Genomic DNA, 22394 nt, shown 5'->3' on the forward strand with positions numbered 1-22394 from the left:
TTTTCTTTCTTTTGTTATAGTTGAGTTTTCAACAAGATCACATCACTTTCAATACCCAATTGTTCGTGGCGTCAGGACAACATGATGTTTCCTTCAGGAGAAGTCGGACCAACTCCGCTCATTTGAATTTTAAGCTTCATAATTCTTTAATTCTCCCGATTTTAATCCCCGTTTGTAGCACACCATCTATTATTAATCCATTTTCGCCAATGATGCCAGCCACACTCAAGGGAGACGATGGGATAGGGTATTCTCAAGGAGCTTTTTTTTCTTGGTATTCTAAACCTTTGTCTTGCAACCGGGTCTGCATCTCATTTCACCCTCTTTGAAAAGTAATCCTTGGACAGGTATATGACATCGATGTAAAAAACACCAGCAAAACAATGGAATAAATACTTATTGACACCCCTTTGGCTTCACTCTCTCTTTTTATTGTTTAATCTTTAGAGAGGTGGTAGGTATATAAAACGGGGTCACTAAACATGAATTGATTATATCAACAATCTTATATTCCTAAATGTTTTGGGTGCAGATTTGGGAAAAATGGTTGACATCCTTTTAAGAATTTTTTTTCTTTAGTTCATGATTAAAGATTTGGTTACACAGCAACAGATAATAGTTGTGCCATTTCTCTAGTATAGGGGGCAATGTTATACTTATTAATATCAGAATATTAGTCATCAGCGCATTTTTTGCAACAAAGCTCTGAATTATATCCACAAATTTATTTTTCATTGATCCAATATTGAGTAATTGCCTTTTTCGAAAGCTCACCTGTTTTCTCGTGCCAACTCTGCCCACATTCAATGGTTAACTCTTAAGAGCATAGGGCCTATAGCCTTATATTACATGTTCGAAATTAGACAAGTATTATGGTGATTTAATATTAAATCTTTCGGCATATTACAGGCCATATCTCTTTCAATATTGCTCTGAAATTGTTTTATTTTAGATAACCAGAAACTTATATCAGTGCGTGTTTTTCGTTTCTAGTGTCCGAACAGAATATAAAGGTCAATGCCCTTTTGGGCACTATAGGCCGATGCACTGTACTGAGCAAAGAGATGTTTCATAAGTTTTCTTTATATACCATTTCGGACAAAACGATTCCATTCAAAACTAAATATGTGTTTATTCCCATGAGGTACATCGTCGAGGATGACTCTTAATAAGATCATAGTTACATTGATTATCAGATTGGCAAGTAATAGCCTTCTTGCTTAATGAGCATACAGTTGTTAATAAAGGTTGATAAACATGGTTAATAAGTAAGGGAAGAGGATGCAGAAGGTCGGATTTATTTATAAGAGCATTAGGGGAGTGTTTCATGAATAGTTTTGTCAGTGATTTTCTTTAAACCTCTGGAAATCATTGCATCTCATTGGCCGAGTGCAAACTGTTCATGAAGTCCGCCCGTAAAAATTAATAGGCCTCACCCCTACGTCAAATGTACGAGAAGAACTTTTAGAACATCCATGCTACAACACTTCTGAGGAGCATGCTCCATATCTTGGCCCCTTTCTCGGCAAACCACACACCACAAAAATCTCGCATTACTAGAAATGATAAAGTAGTTCAAGCATCAACTCGAAAGAAAGGAAACATTGAATGGGTTACAGGGAAATAATGTCTCAATTTCACTTTCAGGGGGATATTTTCTTGTTTTTCGACATCCTCCCGAGCATGGTTTCAAGCCACATTCAACCTTCATTCTTTACATGATGATCATGGCCTGAGAACAGATGACGTGGCCTTCCGACCCCGATATGCACACCACAATGTACCTGTTCATATTTTCCCGGGCCCTTGACTTTCTAACGCTGATCATCCAAGACGGGCTCCAAGGTATATTGGAAGCTTGATATCTCCCTTTAAGCCGAGGGTGTAAGCAGAAGCTTGTTTGCCCCAGTCATGTGTAATCCTAGTCAATGAGGTATCTCATTACGGGCTGTATGCTAAAGGGAAGGGTCATTGACTCCTGCCGGGGTGAGGGATGAGATGAAGAGGCAAAAGAGGAGGGCAAAGAGAAGAGATGGATGAGACACGAGTGAATAGATAAGTGAATTAAAGGGTAGAAAGGAGGACACAACAATAAGCATGTTTTTTTTATATTTCCAAGAGAGAGAAGAGACAAGAAACGCGATGTAAATTCACCGAAAAATGAAAAGTGGATGAAATAAAGATAGAGAAAAAAATAAAATACCAGATGAGAGAACTTACAGAGCGGAAACATGCTAGGAAGGAACGTATTAACATACGGGCGCACGCAATTAAGGAGAAGGGTTAATAAGTTTTATTTACCCATAAGTATATCGACTTCAGCTCTTATGAAATCGGTCGGGGGGGGGGCAAACCCACGACCTCCGATTCCGTTCATGAGGCGAGCGCCATTCCACTGAGGTACGTCCGGATGAAAAGAAATAAAATGTATGAAATATAAGGAAGAGGTTGAAGACCGAAGACAAAAAAAATATCAAAAATGGAAGCGATCACCTACATAAAATCACCACTTCTTGACTTCAGGAAAGAAAAAATATTTCATTTGAAACTGATCCATCCACTCACAAGGAGATTCAGTTACAACTGCTTTCTAAATAGAAATGATAAGTACAGACATTACAGGTAATATAAATACAGCATTTCCTGGTGAACGGATACAATGTCGTTCTGGAACATATATATTTCCATGGTGACGCCACTGGCATTCATTTTGGTAAGTCTATACTAAAACTTTACCTTAACGGACCCCCCCCCCCCCCACACACACACACACTTTATCCAACGTGAATGGCGCCGTCATGACGTTGTTCTGGTTGAAATGGAATTTTACTTTTTCTTTAAATGCCACGCGCCCCCACTCCCCAAAAAAACATTTAAAAAATCTTAATATAATAATATATTCATAATATAAGAATAAGGGTTTTGGGTAATTAGCATGACTTGTAAAATTTTATTTTAATTTTAGATGAAGGGATCAAATTGTTCTCATTTGAACCTTTATTTCCTCTTCCCTCCCCCCCCCCTCTTTTTGCTGTGTGTGTGGGGGAGAAGAAATCTGAAGTTATATATTAACATATATCTTCAAATGATGTGTATAAGGGTTATCTCTAAAATATTTAATTAAAAATAAAATAATATTAAATTTTATTATATATAAATATATAATAAAAAATAAAAAGTTATATAAAATAGCCAAGTAATAAAAGCATCAGCATGGGATTTATGAAGTTAAATTCAAAGAGATCGATTCCTACGAAGGGGGTCCATCTTTTTGAAATTAAAGACTTCCGAGATGTCAGATATCAACTATATTCTGCATTTTATCACACCTCTTATACTTCTTTTTGTTTTCCCCTTTTTGACTTTTTGATTTGTGAAAGTAAGATCAATGGGGTTATGAGGTCAAATGCAATGGAGCATAAACAGAGAATATGATCTCGAGTTTCTTCTCGGGTGTTATCAACCTGACAGACCACTGAAAGGTCCTCTCTCATGTCCATTCCCTGTGAAGTTCATGAATAATATCTAAACTATTGTGGCTTTTATTTTCAAACTGATAATACTTGTACAGTTGTTGACCTGTGCCTTAATCTGCATCAAAACTGTTGAGACCTGAGACACTGGATATAAACACGAAGCACGACAAAGGAGGATCAAAGATTTAAAGGGGAATTCAACATTGGTGAAAGAATGACAGAAGAATTATCCAGGCAGACAGGTGTAAGATTAAAAGTCGAAGAATATGAATGAACTTATAGATGTTTTAATTTGAGATCAGAAATTTCATCAAAAGTTTGTTTACATCAGCATGCCACATCGGATCGGTCTTAGCAGCATGTCTCATCCACAACGTTTACAATACACTGGACATAAGATTTGGCGCAACGAGCCTTTCTGCAGAGGGAAATACTAAAGGTGCAGCATTTGCATGTTCCCAAAAGCCGTCGATATTTGGAATACTCTCCCAAAAGCTGCTGCAACTTCAACCTCCATAGCTGGCTTCAGGTCATTCAAGATCGCTTGTCATGATTTGCTCCCATGCTGTAAGAGGGACAGACGTGCACCACCTGGGGCTTGTTGCATAAAACTTTTTACCTGAGAAAACTCTGGTAAAAACTGAAAACTAAGGTTAGTCTGATTTCTGCCATTGACTTAAACACAGGGCAAAAACTCTGGTAAAAACAACCTGAGCTTTCTCAAGTAAAAAGTTTTATGCAACGGGCCCCAGTTCTCTACACAAGCACACTCTATATAGAACACCAAGAATACCACCATAAGATCACCACATCATCTGAACCACAAGCAGCAACTGACACACCATAACTCTTACTTCACTAATAGTTGACTCTCAGCTAGCACCATTGTAGGACAGCACTGTTTAAAGGGATATCACTAAAGACTATGTAAATCTCAAAATGGCTGTACCAAAAAAATATCTCTGAGGTCCCTGTTTATGTGTTGCTTAAAAACCTAAATCATGACCAACATTAACTTGGAAGAATAAGGACCGATGTTGATTACATTTCAAAAGGTAATGCCAAAGAATTAAAATGCTAGGGTCTTTATAATTGATTAACTTATTTCATTTGATAATATATACTTTTAATTAATTTATTCTACAATAACACACAAAGTTTTGATCAATAAAAAGCAATACAAAGTGGTATGTATAGTCATATTCAAATGAATAAGTTATTATTTTCTTTCAATATCATAGTCAAATTTTCATTTACAAACTTGAAGATATGAAAGTATCTACAACCCTAAAAGTTTTTGTGCTGCTAAAACCCCCATTCCACAGAGAACAAGACCGCTGAAAAACCTTTGAAAGCCCATGAATTCTGGTTGATCTATCAGAGGTCTCTCAATGAACCTACAATGGTCTTTGAGGTCTTACAAAAGTCCTGACCAATCTTTCAATGGTCTTTGTGGTCTTCATGGGCTCCAAAACTTTTTGAAACGGTTCAAAACAGTCTTAAAACGGTCTTACAGGAAAATGGTCTTTCAGTGGTCTTTCAGCAGTCTTTCAGCGGTCTTTCCATGAACTTTCAAAGGTCTTAATAGTCTTTCAATGATCTTTTAGCAGTCGCTCAAGATTTTTGCGGAGATCACTGTAAGACTCCTTAGAGATCATTGAAAGACCAGGCAAAGTCCATGGAAAGAATTCTGAAAGATCACTTCTTGCAAAAAAGATCTCTGAAAGACCATTGAAAGATCTACTAGTCTAAGACTAGTAACACAAGAAATATTCATCAGTCTTTCAGAGTTCTTTGAGGGGTCTTTCTGAGTCATTCCACAGAGATGACAAATTTCAGTGATCTTGAAGATCGCTGTAAGACCTCACCAATTTTAAGTCTTTCGGTGGTCTTTCAATGGTCTCCGTTCTGTGGAATGGGGGCCTAAGGAGGCATCCCATATTTCAACATGCTAAATATATACTTCACAGTATTATGTGAGATAAAAATGTGACATGTTCTAGGATTCTGGAACTATTATTTGGGCCACTGAAACATATAATTATATAGTGTCAATTTCCACCAAACTATTGCAAAAAATTGGTTCAATGAATTAAAAATATCATATCCCAAAGGTAAAGTTACCATTTTGAGATAGTATGTGGACAAGGAAGAACTATTTTGCATATATTTTTTTTAAACTGAAAGCTCTCAGTTGGATGAGCAAGATACATTATCCTGAAGACAGCAAGAACACACTTGTCAAACGTCAAGTTTGTGTGGTTTTTTCAGGACCAACATACATGTATGTCCACAAAGGATACATGGTGTACCATGAAACCCAATATACTTTTCTTCTTCATCATCATAAAACCCTTCAGAATTTACTAGTCACATTGAGAGCAAAACTTTATCAATTATCATATAATCCTCAATGATTACAAAATCATTTTTCTTTATTCTAGAATAGTATCCTTTTTGTATATTCGTAAAGTTTTAGTGATTTTGATCAGAAAATTTTTCTGAATTCATCCATATACATGTAATTATTTGCATAATTCTTAAAATTCAAAACCTTTTTGGAAATAGAGTGTCCCTAAGGCAAGCACATAATACACCTGTCTGTAAAGAGGAAAATGTAGTTATTAGTCAAACAAGAAAAGTTGAAGGTGGCGACTTCACCTTTGACCTTCTGACCTCAAATCAATGGAATTGCTGAGATCTGCTAGTATCATACGCAACAAATCATATGAGCCTCGGTTAAGTTCAACCATAGAGTTAGCTCCATGGTTCAACTATAAGTTATCACGTTAACAAGGACTTCAGAAGGGTAAAATGAAAACATGTCAGTGTGAACTTGACCTTCTGACCTTAAAATCAATAGGCTTCCTGGGATTCATTCTAGTGTCATACACACCGAATTACGCGAGCCTAGATTAAGTTAAACTGAAGTTATCGCATTTACAAGGACTGCAGAAGGGTCAGATGAAAGAGAAATGAAGAGATAATAGATTCATAAAGGTGCATTGTACCAACAACATAAATATCATGCAAGATCCCCTCCCATTAACATAATATGTCTTGAATTCCCTTTACTTAACATGTCTGTTAATCAGCATTGTCAATAACAGGATGTAATTCATTTCAGGAGATGGTGGATATACATCTTTGCTCATGAGGGGGAAGTGAAATAATTGATTCAAAATCCTACGATTATTTCATCTCAATATCATGAAAGGAGGTTACAGAATATATGCCCGGAGTCATCATTCAACTGTCAATAGTATTCTCTCATTCTACACTGCGTCCCACAAAAAAGGAAACCCATTTCAGTGATAGATTTCAGTTATTAAACATGTTTTTACTATGAATTTGATACTTACGGTAAGAGTGGAATCTCATCTTTCATTTCAGACCAACAGCTTAGCAAATCATTCACGAATGGCAGAGTACAAACAATAAATATTGAGGCCTATCAGAAACGATTTGCTCAGAAAGATATGTCTTAATCTGAATCCACTCCCATTTCAGGAATTAGAGAGAGAAACTTAACACAGAATACAAAAGAAATGCTAATGAGCCAATCGTCGAATAAGCACGGTTGTTGTGTCAAGAACCAATCTTGTCCCATTTTTCTGCGCAATCTGATTTTGACATTAAAATCTCAAACTCGTCTTGCTCATTAATGCGAGAAGTGTTCGTCACATATTAGGTATCAAAATGTAGAGGAATAATATAATTTTATGATGATGTAAATAAAATATCATAATTAATTTGCCTTTGAAGAAAAAAGATGTGGGAATCCCAGTTTCCTTTTTTTCTGGGATGCACTGTATATTAATTTAGCTCTCGGCATATCAGACAGCTAGATTTTAGTGACTTGTAGCAGTAGCATATGCTTTGCCATTGATAACAAGTTTAGAGACACCTGGGGCCCGTAACACAAAGCTTACCAATGATCATAGAACGATTTTCTATGATTGACTGCAGAGACTACAATGTGCAATCAATTGTAAAAATCAAGCATATGATTAATTACTAACCTTAGTGTTATGGGACCCTGGGGCCCATAACACAAAGCTTAGCGATGATCATAGAACATTTTTCTATGACTGATTCCATTGACTACAATATACAATCAATCATGAAAATCAAGCGTACGATCAATCGCTAACCTTTGTGTTACGGTACCCAGGTCTTGACCTAATCAAAATCTAATAATAATTTCATTGAACCTCCAATATGTGTTTCATCAGAAATATTGTCAAATGCATCGGGGGATTTACAGTCACAACCTCATCTAGTGTACTGATTCCAGAACTGGAAGGCAGCGATCCAAATTCCCTTCCCTACTTGCAAAAATTGAATTATTTTTCATTTGTTCTAATCCAATTGACCAATTCCTTGATCCAATTACACATCAGTTAAATGAGGCAAAGTAGATACTGATTGAGAAATATAGATAACCTGTTTGCCAGTTGTTGTGGAAACAGGGGATTAGAGCCCATATTGAAACTGACCTTCCAATCTATAAATCTAATTAGATAACCATCTTATCAGCTAGAATAATAAGAACACAAATCAAAATGACCTTATCCCTAGGAATGTCAAGTTCTGCATTTGATGGATTTGTATTCATATTTGTGGACCATCTCTACTCACTTGGGTCATATCTGGTTTATAACTCATATAAGAGGATGTTAATTGCACAAAGATTTCAAATCAAATGCAAATCTGAAAATCAAACACAACATGAGTTTCAACCAGCCTGAAGAAAGTTTGTTGTTTGCTTTGTTCTAACAAAGAGTTGCAACAGATTTGAATCAAAATTAAGATTAATTTCAAATTGCAATAGGAATTGAGATCAATCTCAATTTGAGTTAATAGATTTGAATCTATTTTAACTCTTTCTATTAAAGATATGGCCCTGATCTAGCAATAGCTACATTTTCTACAGAGTAAATACAATACTACCTAGAGTAAAACAATTTGCAATAAGTCACATTGAATTGCTACACGATGGACGGATTGGAAAACATTAATTAACTAAAAAAAATTATCAGTTCTCCAAATGAATGTCATGTTGGCATTTTCATATAATGGTTCACCTGTACGATTGATTGTGATCTAGGATCATGTATTATAGATTACAGAAAACAAACTAGGTCTATCTAAAGGGGCTGCCACACTGTACCAGACACACAGAAATTTGTCAGCGCTAAAAGAGCACTAATAGTAGGCTCAGTCACCTTGTTAAAATCATAATGTCAAGCATTGATCCAAGAAGTAAATAATGTACTGTTGTAACATAAGGCATCACTGCAACATTATCGGTTGTAACAGGGTCTCTGCTGGCGAATTGTTAGCGTTAACAACATTCTTGTGAGGCAGGTACTCGATCTAGCCAATATGCCTATAGCAAGCCATTCTATCATTAAATCTGATTTTTGGATATCTAGAATTCATTTCTTTCTTTGATATCAAGCAATCACTTCTTCACATGAAGAAATCAAGAAACCATTTCTTGATGTAACAAAATCATTTTGTGCTTGGTTAAGAAATGGCACCTGCTGATATCAAGGATATAATTCTCGATATCAAGAAATAGGATTATAAGAAAAATGGCTTGGCATGTGTATATCAACCTACACTGGCTTAATCACCAAGGTGTGACATCCCCTGAGCTTTAAGATTTCATTGAATATCATTGATGATCACATGGAACTCATCTCAATGGATTAAGTAAATAGTTCAATATCACATGGATTAATTGAACACAGCCCAATACAATAAGCTACTTCCAAAATTCTAAAGGGAGGGGGCACTATGAGTGTGATATTAGATTAGCAAATCTTGCTTGTGATGTTACTATGACACACACTGAAAATCATTTTCTTCTATCTTTCTGTAGAGCTTCTACTCTAGCAGACAGAGTACATCCTTAGGTAGAAAGCCATCCACCCAGTTTCCTATGTGTCCAGTGTTATGACATCTATAATACCTGTAGAACATGCACCTTTGATGATACAATCATTGGGGGTCAATGTTAGAGCTGATGCTCCTTCTTCATGACCTTCCCATTCATTCTAAATGTCCTTCTTTCAGAAGATGGATAACCACTTTTATCCCCCGCTGAAGATGGTATCTTGTAGCGGACCGTTATCGGTCCTCGCGTCCATCCTCCTTCTCGGCGAGCGCGTGATCCATCATTTCTTCTATCTTGGTCATCTTCTCACGAGGTTTCCCGACCAGCTCACCCCTCGCCTTCTCCTCCGCATCGATCTTAGCCCAATCAGAGAAAGTGATGGGCGTTACTCCTGGGAATCAAGGTAGAGAGAAAGATTATGCAAAAAAAAAGAGAAAGGTGTTGCCAGCAGACAAAAGGGGACAGAGAGATCATCAAATAAAGAGATTTCATGGAAAAGAAAGAAAGTTGCTGTCAGATAACCTACATTATGGAATTGTAATCTGCATTAGCAATTGATGAGTTCATCAAATTCTTCATTCAGTATTGATGTCATCATTTTAAAAGTGTCATGTAATGCCAAGTCAAAAACAAGTGATGTGTTTACAGAATCAAATCTGCCAGGATTGAATATAAATCTCCCTCTGTCTTCTGCCTGCCTTTCCTAACTTTCAATTTATCTCTACAAATAACTCTCTGCAAATGGTTGAAGTAACCCGTCCGGATGAAGATGCATTGATATTGATTTTACAATAACTGCATCACATGCATCTAATGCAGTTCAGGGAAACTGTGCTCCAGACATTATTGAAAATGAGCTTTACATCCCCAAATATCAGTTTAAGTACGTACATTTTTTTTTGATGCAAGAATGTTTGTATCCGCTAAAATTCAAAAAGAAAATCTTTAAAATAATTCCTTATTGAGTTCTTTTCTTCAATAAATTACTAAGCCTCCCAAGGCTTACAATTCATTCAATTTCCATTGTGATGTCAAATGAAAACTTAAACACAATCATAGTGAATGTCATTGCAGTCACTGCCTATGATACGAGGAACACAATTTTCAATGATCAATATCCATGTAGGGGAAAACTTCCTGTTCATATACAACCTAAATTCACACACACAAAAAACTTAATTAAATTTACCACCAGTCTACCCCCAGGGTATAATGAATGTCCTTTTGTTGATCTAAATGACCATTTCCTAGGTAAATCCCAGGCTAAAACAGTCCTATTGTACCTATACCGTAGGAGGATAATGCCTACCCAATAAAGAGTCGCATTTTCAATTAATTGCTAATCAATATGTGCCATGAATAAAATATTGCTATCTAATATATTACCCATTGTAAACTGAAACATAAAAGTATATCCAGGACCCAAATTAACTGCAGCATCAACCCATTAGCACTGTCAAATTAATTGCAACACTCTTTCAATTGAATAATACATCAATCTGCTTGAGGTATTTCAAAGACAGAGAAAGTGATATGTGAGGGTGTAATTTCGGATACACTTCGTAATTCCGAAACACGTAAATTGCCTATACCTCGATGTTCGTTAATCCGAAAATTTGTGGCGTTATTCTGAAGGTACGTTTTTCCGAAAGTTCAATAATCCGAAAACGAAATAAGGTTCGTTGTTCCGAAGGTTCGTTAATCCAAAAACGAAATAAGGTTCGTTAATCATTACGCTTTCAGACTAACGAACCTTCGGAATTATGAACCTCACTTTGTTTTCGGACTAACAAACCTTCGGAATTACGAACCTCATTTCGTTTTCGGACTTGCGAACCTTCGGAATTACGAACCTTCGGAAATACGAACATCCGGAATATCCGAACCTTCGGAATAACGAAGCTTCGGAATTACAAATGTATGCGGTAATTTAGACCCTATTTAGGCAAAGATATTTGGTAAATCATCCAGCCTGTAGGCTCATTAAGGGTCAAAATAAAAGTGTGCAAAATATTTTAAACGGACTCTTCCAAGCCTTGTAACCTACAACCATCTTCATCACTACGTATCTTTTTCATGCCAAGGCCTTCACAAGTGAAAAAGCAAAACAATGTAGGCATACAATCCTAATATTATCATATTTTCTTGTTCGTTTCATAACTATTAATCACTTTCATCATGATACAATTCAAAGGGACCACATTACGGTCAAATGTACACTGTGAATGACAAGTTGCCCATTTGGAGCTCTAAAAATCAAGTTAATCTCGCTGAACATCTTTGAGTAAATAAATGCTCCAATGTTGAGAATTAATGCTCTTTATGACAACCTTAGTTGAGAACACCACATATCTACTCCTCATGCATCTAGACAACTCCAATCTCTGCAAAAAAACTTTTGATTTAATTTTGGAGCTCCTAATGCACAATATGATTTGTCAGTCTCCCAATAATGATATCCTCCAGTGATCACCTCAAGTCATCAATGGCGTAAATTCAATCGCAATTACACAACCCTCTGAGGACCGAACGACGGGCACGGATTCCACCTCCAAGGTGGAGGAGAAAGAATTATTTTCAAATTAGGCCAACATTTCCAGAGGCAGGGAGGACTTCAACAAGAGAATTACCTCATGAGCCCCCCTGCTGTATACAACATTCGCCAAACAACACCCAAAGATGATGTAGAATACACCTAACAGAGTTCTATTCAATCGGGAGAGGGGAAGATGAAGAGGAGGAGGAGGAAGTGAATGATTTCAAATTATCACTAGTTTGTCCCCTATGTACCTTTCACTTGATAATTTGATAAACCCTTGTCGCCGTGGGCAACGCATCATATATATGAAAATGTTGATAGGAAAAGGATTTGAATAGAGAAAGATGGAAGAGAATTAGGATGAAATCAAAATGGCTTTCACCCAATATGGGATAAAGGTTGATCATAGAAGAACTTTCATTTTGCCAAATAAATAATAATGATCATAATAATAATAATGATAATAATAATGAATTCTGGATCAATCTCAGTGAACTCCTAACATAAATGTATGCTAATCAGCATCAGGGAAATGCACATAGATCTAATAGACCTGGATAAACCGTTCTATATCAAAATAAAGAGTACATAAAAGCTATTTCTCTTATAACTTTTATTTCACTTTTCTCTCACTTGTCTGGACTGAATTGAAAGAAAAGTTCACGGAACTCAAAATCAGTTCATATGGATTGCCCAAAAGATGCAGGCCCCGTTGAAAAAAGAATGTTGTAGCAAAAGGATGGACTGGATTCTATAATTTATTCTTGTCAGATTGATAATACATGACTACCTGTCAGCAGTTTGTTCATTTGAATCCTTCTCCATTTTCAGAAAAAAAAAGAATAAAAAACAACTTTTCGTGTGTATTCATGCATTACCAGAGTTTAATTGCAGCAAACTGACAAGAACAAATGATAGAATCCATTCCATATACAGAGCTGCCAACCTGAAAAGGAACATTTCAGTATTTTTTAAGCTGAAAATCTGTATTTCGGTGAGGAAATCAGTATTTTCACAAGGACCACACATACAACTGAAACTTAAGAAATCAGTATTTTACATGAAACTATCAGTATTCTTCTCACTTTTCAGTACTAAATACTGAAAATCAGTACTACTTGGCAACTCTGCATATAAGGATTCCTGCAAAAAACCCCCAACTTTTTGTGTGTATTCATGCATTACTAAAGTTTAACTGCAGCAAACTGACAAGAATAAATGATAGAATCCATTCCGTATATAAGGATTCCTGGCGTTGGTTTCCTACGAGACTTGAGTCACACAACGATGCAATTGAAATGTATGAATATATTTGGGTTAACTTGGTTCTTAATCCCATCCAAATTGAATGCATGATGAAGAACATGTCCATCCTCCATATTCATAACACCATTGGGAAAGTTAAGTTTTGAGAAAAGGGATGTAGAATTCATGAATCAAATTGAATTTAAATGAATTCCCTGGCTCCAATAATGATCTGCTACAAGTATTCTCAATCCATGTTTTATGGAAGACATATCGTGTCATGAAATGTTTTATGGAAGATAAATTGTGTCATGATATGTTTTATAGAAAACATATCGTGCCATGTTAGGTCATGCATCTCCTGGATAGAAAATAAATTGAATTTAGCCTACATAAAGAGAGTTTGAGTGAGCATAATGTATTGAAAAACCAACATATCCGAAAGCAGTGGCCAGGATTATTTTGAAGATATGAATAATCTAGATCAAGTTGAATAACTTGAATAATTCAAATAGTTTTAAAACATATATTTTTAAAGCTCTTTCATCTGTATCAAGATGGGACTACAAAATTTGTTATTCTGATGTATTTATTTTATCCTACATGCATAAATTCACTATAGAACAGAATATTCAAGTTATTACTTTTGTTGTTATTTTTTGTTTAACTGTACATCTAATGGGTATATTTTAAATGAACGTTGTATCCTATCTCTATCTTCTTTGATACCATATCATAGAATTTTAGTCCGCAGAAACATTAATAACCTTCTTTTTTTATAATTTTACTGGCTGTGGATATCTTCCGGTAACAAATACATGTTTTGAAGCTCTGTAAACGGAAATGCATTGATCAAGCTTGAAAACCATGACAGCGTTAAAACATACAAGAAAGAAGAATGGTCGCCTCCAGCATCTGAGAGGCTATTTTGAGAAACATAAGACTTGCGAAGAGGATGAAAATTAGAAAAGAAAAATGACAGGATGTCGAGAATGCAATGATACAAACGAGAAGAAAGCTGGATCCAGGCAAGTGGCAGTATAGTGAGATCAGTGACAATATCCTAGACCATGTTTGATCAGCACTTTACTTTCCTTGAGGAATACATGAAGGAAAATGGCGAGTTACAGCAAACAACGAATCTACTGAATTCTTTATGACCACACTTCAAATTTGTCACATCGGCCCTTTATGAGTGCTTGGAAAAGTCAAACACACTCTAAAGCCAAATTAATGAGACACAGGCAAGGAGAAAAGAATAAAACAGTATCACAGGGATGGCTGGAGAAAAAGTGAAGAGGCTGTAAATCTTGGCCCATTTTTTTGTGAGCTGATAATGATATGGTTGACGTATGAATGCTCGTGACTAGGATTGATTGCTTCTGACTCGCTCCAAGTTTCTGTTAATGATAAGGCACTGAAAATGCTATATCAACTGGTTTGATTCATGGATAATGATAAATGTTTATAAATATCAAAGAAATTAAACATGGTCTTGAAGAGTAAGGCTATAGACCATTCCTTCAGTTAAATGTTTAATTGTCAATGTTCTATTGGAAAGGGTCCAATATTTTTTTTTCCTAATAATAAATCTTTGATTACCATTATTAGAGAGAACAGAGAACCAGTACACGAAATATATCAGAAGCAAAATATTTAAATGAAAAAGACATTTATTGTGTATATACTCAGTCATGGTTAATCATTGGGCAAAAAGTCATGATTGATTTTGATTTGTTTTACTTCCACTGCGAAAGAAAGCATTATTTAAAGGACAAGTCCACCCCATCAAAAAGTTGATTTGAATAAAAACAGAAAATTCCAACAAACATAACACTGACAATTTCATCAAAATCGGATGTAAAATAAGAAAGTTTTTAAAGTTTGGCTTATTTTTTCACAAAACAGTTATATGCACATCGTGGTCGGTTTATGAGGAGACTGATGATGTCATCCACTCACTATTTCTTTTGTATTTTATTATGTGAAATATCAAATATTCTTATTTTCTCCTCATTGCCAAGTGATAAACCAACGATTTATTTCGCCCTGAACATGTGGAATTAACATTGTTTGATACTTTATGGCTCAGTCAAGTTGGTCCTTATTGTTGAATCTGTAAAAATTATTGTAAAATTCAAACAATAAGAAACAAATGAAATAGTGAGTGAGGGACATCATCAACTGTCTCATTTGCATGCAACTGAGTTGTGCATATCACCGTTTTGCGAAAAATAAGTGGAACTTAAAAATGTCATAACTTTCTTATTTTACATTAGATTTCGACGAAATTTTCAGCGTTTGATTTTTCTCTATTTACCTTAAATCAACATTTTTTAGGTGTAGATTGACCTTTAATTTTAAGGTCATCCTGACAAGTTATGACTTAACATCCACTATATAATCCAACTGGCATCAAATAATACACATACATGTAGAAATTATTTTTACAAATTAGTTTCCCTTTAAGAATAAATCAAATCAGAGTATCAATTGACTATACATGTAGAAGGATGTAAGCTGGCATAGGATACTAACTCATATTGACTTTGAAATAAAAAGCCAAGTCACTGGAAATGAGGCCAAAGCTTTGAGTGAGCATATCTTTTATGAAAAATAGCGTTCCAAAATTCTAAAGAAAAGAGTTTAGAAAAGGCAAATTTATAATGAATTCTTATATCATTCACTCTTCTTTCTGTCTAGAATGGCTCTCTTCTTTGAGGGATCCATGTGGCCACTTTTCTCACCCTCCATTCTCACTCTCTGAAGAGTGAATGTTTCACTCTAAGTGTGGGTGTGTGTGGAGGTGGGGATGTAAAGGAAGAGAGAGGGTGAGAGAGAGATCACATGTCATCCCTTGAATGTGTAATGATGTTTAAAAGAACACTCAAAGAGTTTACAATACAAGTGTCGGCCCATATTTTAGAAGTGGGGAATACTTGTATAACCATTGGCAATTCTGTATGAAGTACGCATCTTTGCTGCAATTTATCAGACTGATGCAACTAATTAGCAATGGCTTGTTTACTTCAGGCATACAGCATTGTGAAAAAAGGGACATTTATTTCAATAAAGATAAGATTTATGATAAACTCAGAAGTGATCTAGCCTCTTCTTCATGGTCGTTAGCTGCAATCAAACTCTAATATCTGGATAAGCGTTGTGGCCCAGTGGATTAGTCTCCGGACTTTGAAACAGAGGGTCGTGGGTTCGAATCCCAGCCATGGCGTAATTTCCTTCAAGAAATTGATCCACAATGTGCTGCAATCAACCCAGGTGAGGTAAATGGGTACCTGGCAGGAATTTATTCCTTGAAACGTAGCGCGCATAACAGCTGCACTGCTAAAGCCAGGGTAATTATGCGTAAGTACTGCGTAAGTACAGTAGAGCGATAGAGACTTCTGACAAAGTAAGCATTAAGCGCTATAAAAGCAAGTATAATTTTTATTATTATAAGTGTATTCCAGGATCCAGCACTTCAGCAGTTAACTAGATATTTCAAGAATAAAAGTCTGAAACCTAGGTGTTATAGTATTGAGTAGGAAGTAAGACAAAAGCAATTTTTGATCAATTCAACTAATCTGGTTACAACTTGACAAGGTTGTAAAAGTTGTTCAGCTTTGGATGTACATGTATATACTTTTGTATGGTGATCCTAATAATATGGTTAATTTTTTGCTAAGAACTCTGTGTTCATCTATCCTCATCAATCCCTGCAGGTTATAACAATGATATGCATATTAATTTACACTGCGCTTATTAATACAATGTTTCTAAGCACTGTATACTACTACCACAGCTTAAGCACTACTCTGATCAGCCGCTAAATCATTCAAGGATTCCTTCCTCGTGGGTACCAAAACTAAATTCCTATGATAATTTCAAAATATAATTTTATCAACTATCATACATAATTCATCAATGCTAAAAAACAAATCATGAACTGAGAACCTTGCTTCCTTTTTTGTGAGACACATTGTATTTCTCTTTCACATTATATCCATTTTAATTTTAAATTCTATTGAGTTTTCTATCTCAAATTATTTCTATTTCTTTATCATATTCTAATATTTCTAAAGTTCATGCAAAAATCTGAGAAAATCATGAATGCTCATGCCCTCACCCCCCTCTCATACATAGAGATAGTTCTTGTACATAGAGATATTTTTAATAGTTCAACGTGAGTCTGGGGGAGCACCTACCCTAAAAGATTGATTACAATTATTAGACTGATTGCAACTTACTTCCAATACATCATGTACCAATTTCATAATGGTCATATGATTTATGGCAGACACTTTCTCGTCCACAATTTCCTCAAAATGGATATCTTTTTTTGATGGGCAGAGAACCCAATCTTCATTCTTTCTTGCTGCTGTCAAATGGAAATCAAAGAGCCTCTATTTTATGCTCTAATTATGGTAATAGCACCAGTCGTCTTTTTTTTCATTTTGATCATTGTCAATCATGAATTCTAATTGTTCTCTTTCATTCCATGTTATTATCCGTAGTAAACAAGAAAAGAAATTCTCTAAATATTCATGAAAAATAAAACCAGTGGGTAATAAAACGATGCAGTGTTATCATGCTCTTGAACTACAGGAGGATAAGAGTGGATTTATTGTCTTTGATCTTCAGATTAAGATAATAAAGGCTACAAAATGCATTTTATTCCAGTTATTTCTTACTCATTATGGTGGTATTTTAAACTAATGCATAACAAATCAGCCCTACAACATTGTGTAATATCCTACAGTATAATGTGTTGGGCTGGATAGTCCAGTGACAAGGACTGTATAGAGAGAATGCGCCAGTGAATAATATATTTTACATCATTTCCAGTTTTTCAAGATATCTCTGAAATTTTCTTACTTCAGAATATGAAGGACTTTATTTAACAGATTTTTTAAAAATTGTGGCAAATATCTGATTCTGCTGACTTCCCTTCAACACTATGAACTTGTTGATAGAATGTATGCCAAACTATGACTTATGTATTGATTAATGCCAAACCATTGACAGCACTGCCTCCCATTAGAGTTAGAAAGTGAAGTGGGATAAAACGTAAAAAGATGCTTGCAAAGACAAATCAGTGAAAAAAACTAAGAATGTGAACAAAAATAGTCTGTTTATTATGGTGACTTTTTTTTTTTGAATCGATAGCAAGAAAGGTCAGAAGTTGAGCTTGACTTTGTTGAAGATCTTAGTCAACAGAGGATTTGTACTGAAATTCACTTGAACTGAACCATTAGTAGATGTGAGTTTGACAAGGGATTTGGTTCTGTGACAAATGCCCATGTCTTCATTCCTGAAGTTAAACCAGGTTCAGGTAAAAACAAGAAATCGCAAAACAAAATCATTATCAATAAAAAATTCACATATTTAGTCTTATACATGTACATGTAAGTAATGTTAGGATTGATCAATTTACTGCTTAAAACTGAAAGTACATGTACTGTATATAGGACTTGAATAATGTGAAAAATAATTGCAAAAACAGATGTATGAAGTCGTAGAGGATGCTTAAGGAAGCATGGTATTTCAAAATCTTGCAACAACTGTCATTTGGATGACATGTTTTCCACATCACTAGCAACTGTGGTCATACTAAAAATCTCCCTCAATCCATGCGGTTACCAACTACACTGTATTAACCAAACTTGGTCAAATGTGAATCATTTTAATTGATGTTCACCCCAATAACTAGACACTTCATGGCTGACCTGTTTTCATTTCAGCAATTGGCAAGTATGTTCACTGTCAAGCATGAAATCACAGGAAAGGTTTTCACAAACATCTGGGGGGTTTTTATTCACGTCCTTTTTGCAACATGAAAAGAAGAAAGTTAGAAAATTGAGAGGTACTCCAGGATTTCATAAACAATTGGGCCCACGCAATGATATAAATTCATATGATTTATCAACATTTCTTTTTCATGTTATGGCAGCAATAGTGAATAGGGAACAATTTTGAGATAACGTACAATGTATTATTATGTAGTTCATTAGCTATTATAAGCATACATGTAGGGGCAAAGATGCAAAACACAAATAAACAAAAAAAACTCACTTTCACCAACAAATAAAATACATGTATTCTTTCAGGTTTTACCGCACAAGAATAGCAGTGTTATCTAAGAAAAGAAAAATAAAATAGCTTCATTTGAGCCCAACTTACATCTTTTCATGTAATTTTATAAATAAAATAATCAGTTTCTCAGACATTTCTGATTTTGTTAAACACACATTCTGGGACAGGAATTGGCCTTTAAAAAATTTCCCTCGGCAATGCACAAATTTGTCACTTATCTAAATTTGGAATTGCAAATTACACACATTAAGCACAAATTGTGTGCCGTTTCAATAATAGCCTACATGTACCTCGATGGAGGAGGAAAATGAGAAGTTTTAATAAAATTCTGATCACGATGATGATTGATAGTAGCCATCAATATAGATTCCACAGGTGCATTGTAAAACGTAATTAAAACTAAGGCACAAAGAGGCATAATAATGTCTGGACAAGGGGGGGGTGGCGAGTAAGAGAGGGCTATGGCCTTGATTGGAGGTTGGATATTTATTGGCTATTTATCAATGTGTAGGAGGGTGCGTGGTAAGAGATGCAATGTTATCTTATTAATTTCCCCTTTCCTATATTGTCAGACACTTTTTTTCAATCTATTTCCCTCATTTATCTTAAATTTTGATACTGTATGGTAAGAAAGAGAGAGTTAATCGGTCTGACCTCAAAAGAAACTTGAATAAGTAATTTCTGGAAAAACAAAGTAGATTTTTTGTATTTTTTTTTCTTTCTCTCTTTCCCCAATCTCTCCCTCTCTACCCCCTCACATCCTCTTCCCACTCTCTTTCTCTCTATTCCCTCTTTTGTGCGAGCAAGACACTACCCTTTCCACATTATACACATTTTTGCATACAAATCTACATGTTTATATGACACTATGTGTTTTTTTTTAATGTGCGCAGCTGTCATTTGGGGGTGCTTTAGCACATCAGCTTCTTATTTACATTTCTACAATATAAGACACATTCCTTGTCTTTCTGGAGATACATTATCAAACAACATACATGTAGTTTGCAAGTATAATGTAATTTTCCACAATTTGTAAAACTTTGACTATTAAAATTCCTCATGATTCTAAAAAATGAAACAGAGTAATGGCATTTTTTTCAATTAAAGATCTTACTTAAAGAAATGTTTGGGCTATTTTTCATTCAAATTGATATCAATTATAAGTTTCATTTGAGCTAGCAAAATCAGTTATAGATAGAAAAGCTGAGTTATTTTGTATTCTAGTTAATTTATATTATAATATTTAATAATTGCTTAATACTAGCCAGTTTTAATCAGGATAACCATTTCAATATTGTAACTGCTGTAGAAAAAAATCTCCTGGCTAGTAAACAGAGTTGATGTTTGGTGTATGGTCACATATCAGTTTAACATTAAGATAGATCAATGAATAGCAAAGTATGCCAGAGGAAAGAACAAAAGGCAAGATTAGACTACAGAAAAGATAATATTCAAACAGATGAAATGAAAATTATTAAATAAGAGAAATGGTCACTATGGATATCACAAGGTGGTTTCAAACCGCCTCGATCACAAGAATCCCCGTTAAATTACGAGAACTTTTTTAGGCTAAAAAATACCCATTAATTATTCCTGCATTCACACCGCCCTGAAACATACCCTTTCGGGATAAGTTCCCGAAGTTACGAGCATGCGCACTATGGTCTGATAAGCAGGCAAGGCGCGAGATTCAAAATCACTAGCCCAGCAGCCACCCACACCGCCGCACCCAACGACACGCTGGGCTAAAAGTTCCCGTAATTTGCTTTCACATCGCAAAAATACCTGCGACCTTGGAAAAATCCCCGCGAAAGTTCTCGTAATTTCGCCAAGTACCTACTATTTAGCGGGTATTTTCTTTCGGGGAAATTACGCGTAGTTTGCTTTCACATTACCAAAATACCTGTTATTTTCTGATCGGGGTAAATTTCCCAATCGGAGAATACCTGGAACTGACGAACTTCGAGGCGGTCTGAAACCACCTTATAACTTCATATCTTAGGTAGATCAAAGAGTGGATGGAATCATCCAAACCCTATTCTTTTTATTTTTTGTGCAGAATCTGCCCTTTTTCTTTACCCTTTTACCATTGATTTATACACATTATAATAATAATATAGGGCATTCATATTGCACACATATCCACCTTGTTAGGTGCTCAAGGCGCTACTATATTACCCGGCTAAGCTAGGCGACATCATTTTTATTTTCAATATAATTACCATTATATTAGTAGTAGTAGTAGTAGTAGTAGTAGTAGTACTATTATTTGATTATTTTTATTATTACCATTATCATTATCATCATTTCTATTTTTTTCATTATTAGTCTTATCATTTATTATTATTATTATCATATTATTATTATTATTATTAACATCATCATTATTACTTAAATAATTATTAGTATTACTAGTATTATTATTGTTGTTATTAGTGTTGTTATCATTATTACTTTAAGAAGGAAAATAAAGACAGAGGAGCTTATGGGGACATTACAGAGTAACAAGTGTAAAACACATCAATGTTTGAGGGGGTGGAGGTTCTGGACAATCCTGTAGGTTAAGATCTACAGAAGATCTTCAACATGGCTTACTGGACGGTAGGGACTGCTGGGCAAAGGCAAGTCAGGAAAAACAGATTCACTTATTATTTAATTCAATATCAATCACTTGTTCTTAGTTTTTGAAGAAAATAGTTTCTGTACATGAAATATACACATTGAGTTTTGGGGTATATTGATATCTTGAGTAGATCATAATATTTAAATATTAATTAAATATTAAATATTTCAATTTCAAGAAGAAAATTATAATGTTAAAAATTACATTTTGAAAAACTTTCTGTAGTGAAGGGGTGTTTCATGTACACTATTAAGAAAAAAAAACCTTTCTGACATTTATTTCACAAAATTATATTTAAAAATATTTCATAACACAGAGAAATGAATACAACAAATTGTGAGGAAGAATGTACATATTATAGGCAACATATTTACATAAAAGTACACACTTCTAACATTTAAATGAACATTGTTATATAAACACAAAAACATTCCAGAGGTCCCGAAGTAGTATTCTCTCCAAATATATCATTTGCATGTGGTATATCAATGCTACATAATAAGTTGGTATCCCTAG

The 22394-nt window shown here is 35.0% G+C and overlaps 1 protein-coding gene across 1 annotated transcript in view; it reads right to left on the reverse strand.

Moving 5' to 3' along the window:
* Positions 1-7091: 7091 nt before the first annotated feature.
* Positions 7092-22394, reverse strand: part of LOC121422359 (NADPH:adrenodoxin oxidoreductase, mitochondrial-like) — a 48007-nt gene continuing 32704 nt past the window's right edge. Inside the window, exon 11 of the mRNA XM_041617349.1 lies at positions 7092-9772. Within this exon, the coding sequence (XP_041473283.1) occupies positions 9615-9772 (158 nt within the window). The 3' untranslated portion in view covers positions 7092-9614. The remainder of the gene's footprint in view (positions 9773-22394) is intronic.

The sequence above is a fragment of the Lytechinus variegatus genome, chromosome 10 (assembly GCF_018143015.1).
Source record: "Lytechinus variegatus isolate NC3 chromosome 10, Lvar_3.0, whole genome shotgun sequence".
Classification (NCBI taxonomy): Eukaryota; Metazoa; Echinodermata; class Echinoidea; order Temnopleuroida; family Toxopneustidae; genus Lytechinus; species Lytechinus variegatus.